A 4,258-nucleotide genomic window follows, 5' to 3' on the forward strand; every position below is an offset into this window, starting at 1 on the left:
CAAAGCTGGATTTTTTCTTACACAGTTGACCTTTGAACAATTTGGGGATTGGGGCCGCCAGCCCCCACACAGTCAAAAATCTCTGTATAGCTTTTGACACCCCCAAAACTTAACTACTAATAGCCTACTGCTGACTGGAAGCCTTACCGATAATGTAAAAAAGTCAGCACATATTTTATATGTTATATATATTATATACTATATTCTTACAATAAAGTAAGATAGGTAAAAGAAAATGTTATTAAAAACATTATAAGAAAGGGAAAATTTATTTACTAATCATGAAGCGGCAGTGGATTATTATAAAGGTCTTAATCCGCATTGTCTTGTTGAGCAGGCTGAGGAGGAGGAGGAAGAGGAGAGGTGGGTCTTTCTTGCTGTCTTAGGGGTGGCAGAGGTGCAAGAAAATTTCTGTATAAAGGGACTTACACAGTTCGAACCCATGTTGTTCAAGAATTACCTGTATTTCTTTCTGGAGGCTTCGTCTGGCATGTCTGATGTCTGATTGATATGACATTTCTCAACCAAATTCTCAGAGATAGGATGTTGCTTTTCTTTTTGCAGAAAACGGAACAGAAGAATTGTGTATTGTTTGATGTAAATGACAACACAGGGAGCATGGAAGTACTGGTGCTTAGAAAACAGATCAAAGAAGAATGTGAGGAAGGAGATAAGCTTCGACTTACATTCTTTGAGCTGTCAAAAAGTGGAGAAAAACTACAGCTGAAATCTGGAGTTCATAGCCTCATAAAGGTGGGAACTGCATGGAACAGTCAACTCTCCAAGGGGATGGTATTTTGTACGTTCTATCAGAAAGCTGGACTGTGCTATTGAACAGGATATGGAATGGAAGACCCTGTTATTTAGTACACCTGATCTCACAGAGCCAAGGAACCTCGCTTGAGGAAATACACATCCCTGATACACAGTTAAGAGAACATGGGCTTCACAAGGTAGAGACACACATTGTGGTGCCCACAGAGCCTGGCAAAGAGTTCCTCAGTAACACTGCAAGACTAATGCGGACAGCTTGTCCAAAGTTGGACAAATTATTCTGACTAATGTATATAAAAGCAGACACAGACCATGAACACATTGAGGACGCATCTCTCAGAGTCAATCCAAGCATTCCTGTGCCTACCGTAATCCAGGGCAATTGAGTCAGTGTAAACTTCTAGTCCTGTCCCTCTGTCACACCCCCTCACCCATCCTAGTGCTGCACTTGGTGCTCTTCCCTATGTCTCAGCATCACTTGCAGGGCCTGCTGTCTCTCTTTGTGGGAGTGGAGGAAAAGACCTGAGAAATATGTATGTGTGCCCTTGTTAAGTAGGAGTATATATCTCAGGCCAGATATTAACTTCCAGACAGTGATCCAAGAGGGAATAATGTGTCAGGAGGATGGGAAGGAGATAATTTTATGAGAAGACAAAAAGAAAGATACACTTCTGAAGGACATAATCACTGCAGGAAGAGGATGGTTAACTGATCGACTGCATCTCAGACTATATGTTTTTTCTCTTTCCAGGTTATTAAGGCCAAAAAAGAAAAAAAATGAAAAGGACCAATTCAGGTCAACTGGTCTAAGCAACATTTAATTGAAGAATATGTGATACAGCCTCTTTGATCAAATTGTGAGGTACCTGAGAGCAGCAGTTCACAGCCTCTTCCCCCACCAAATTAGGATTTGGATAGGATAATGGCAGGATAAACAACTCCAAAATATCAACATGTTATCACAATAAAAGTTAATTTCTCATTCATTACAGTCCCATCGTCTTGTTTAGTTTACTAATCCCTGGTCTCAAGCTGAAATACTAACAATGTATTGGGTGTTTATAGCATATATAAAAGTAAAATATATGTGAGAGAAAGGAAGATGGAGGATTAGAAGCACCTCATGTATGCACTGCTGTCAAGGAAAGGATCGAAAGTTGCAGGTGGATATCTACCTATAGATGGCATTTCTTGGAAAGAACATTGTAAAGCCCTGAAGAAGTGACAAACAACATTGAGAGTGTAGGAGAAGGTGACAGGGTGATTCATTTGGCAAGGTTAAAGGGATCTGTGGGAGGCATCCACACGTGGGGAAGGTCAGCAGTATAGAGTCCTGGGGCACAACACTCATTCTTCAGGCACTGCAGCCTGAGTTGTGAGGGTGCACCCTTCACCACCACAGACCTCTGGACTAATCAGGGAGCTGCTTAGAGTCTGTGCAGAGACATACTGCAGAGCAGGCACAGCAGGGATCTGGTGGCTGCTGATCCTGGGTTTCTGCAGCTGGTGCCATCCTGAGCTCTCAGGTGCATGGGGTGAGGTCTGCACGGGACTTAGTTTTGCAGTGGTTGCCTTTGCATTGCCCTGCTGGGCCAGGGAGGGACTGAGCAGAGCAGATGCTCCCCATGTCATTCCCGGTGACTGGGACCCAAGTGCTTTTACCCCCCAGTATGGTATCTGAGCACAGGAGGTGCCCCCGAACTTGAACTTCCAACAGTGATCTGGGGAACAACCCGTCATCCCACACAAAGGTCATCCAGCACTGGTATGAACTGTGAAAATCACAGGGGAGGGGGAATAAAACAGAACAGCTGCACTATAGGCTTTCAGTGTACCTGCCTTGCCCCTGAGGGGTCAGCATTCCAGAATAGGACACAAATGTGCCATCTAGGGACATCTCCTTCTTCTAACTAAGCAGGAGAGTTCACAGCAAAGAACAGGTGCTCTGCAAACATAATAGCCCTGAGCTAACAGAATAGGGTTCAGATGAGAAAAAACAAAACAAAACAAAACAAAAAAACAGGAAAAGAACCCTGGCAACATGAAAAAACAAAACAGTTCAATACCCCTGAGGGATCACAATGGAGCTACAGTAGGAGACTCCAATCAAAAGCAAATTGTTGAAGTGACAGAAATGGAATTCAGAATATGGTTGGCAAATAAGATGAATGGAATTTAAGAGAAACTTGAAAACAAACAAAAATAAGCCAAAAATATTTTTAGTAAATCAATGAACAGAATGAAAAAGCCACTAAAGAGGTACACAACATAAGGAAGGATGTAAAACAACTTAAAGAAATCAAAGAGTCATTTATAGAATATCAAAGCACAGCAGAAAGCTTCCACAACAGACTAAACCAAGGAGAAGAAAGAATCTCAGAGCTTGAACAAGGCTCTTGAGCTAACCCAGTAATTTAAAGAGGTAGAAAAGAGAATAAAAAAGAATGAGCGATCTCTTAGATTGGGACTATAGAAAGCAAATTAATATACAAACTATAGGTATTTCTGAGGGAGAAGAAGAAGGATCAAAAAGCATGGAAAATCTAATCAAGAGAATTATTGAGGAAAATTTCCCTGGTATCACCAGAGATTCAGACATCCAAATTCAAGATGGTCATCGAACACTGGGAAGATTCGTAGCAAATAGGACATCTCCAAGATACATAGTAATCAACCTGACCAAAGTTAAAATGAAGGAGAAAATTCTACAAGCAGCAAAATGAAAGCAACAACTGACCATCAAAGGAAAACCCATTAGGCTAACTGCAGACTTCTCAGTAGAGACCTTATAAACCAAAAGGCCCCCATTTTCCGTCTTCTTAAACAGAACAATAACCAGCCTAGAATTTTGTATTCTGAAAAACTAAGTTTCATAATTGACAGAGAAATAAAGAATTTTCCATACAAGTAAATACTGAGGGAATTAGTAATGACCAGTGTTTTGTCTGGAACCAAAAAATGGCTGAATAGCCAAAGCAATCATAAGCAAGTCTAAGAACAAATCTGGAGGCATCACATTACCAGATTTCAAACTATACTACAAAGGTATAGTAACCAAAACAGCATGATATTGGTACAAAAATAGAGACATAGACCAATGGAACAGAACAGAAAACTCAGAAATAAAGCCACCTACCTACCACAATCAACTGATCTTTGACAAAACAGACAACAACATATGCTGGGGAATATAAGCCCTATTCAAGAAATGGTGCTGGGAAAATTGGATAAGCACATGCAGAATAATGAAACAGGAAACCTATATCTCACCATTTGCAAAAATTAATTCAAGATGGATAAAAGATTGAAATGTAAGACATGAAACCATAAATATTCTAGTAGAAAATGTAGGAAAAACTTTTCTAGACATTGGCCTAGGCAAAGAATTTATGACTGAGATCACAATGGCAATTACAGCAATAAGAAAAATAAATAAATGGGGCTTGATTAAATTAAAAAGCTTCTGCACAGCAAAGGAAATAAT

The 4,258-nt window shown here is 40.3% G+C and overlaps 1 protein-coding gene across 1 annotated transcript in view; it reads left to right on the forward strand.

Moving 5' to 3' along the window:
- The window catches only part of AIM2 (absent in melanoma 2), a 10,396-nt gene extending 8,841 nt beyond the window's left edge, over window positions 1-1,555 (forward strand). The window contains exons 4-5 of the mRNA XM_012661850.1: window positions 565-753; window positions 1,526-1,555. Of these exons, the coding sequence (XP_012517304.1) occupies window positions 565-753; window positions 1,526-1,555 (219 nt within the window). The remainder of the gene's footprint in view (window positions 1-564; window positions 754-1,525) is intronic.
- The last annotated feature ends 2,703 nt before the right edge of the window (window positions 1,556-4,258 follow it).

The sequence above is a fragment of the Propithecus coquereli genome, unplaced genomic scaffold, assembly GCF_000956105.1.
Source record: "Propithecus coquereli isolate 6110/MARCELLA unplaced genomic scaffold, Pcoq_1.0 Scaffold74, whole genome shotgun sequence".
NCBI classification, from domain to species: Eukaryota; Metazoa; Chordata; class Mammalia; order Primates; family Indriidae; genus Propithecus; species Propithecus coquereli.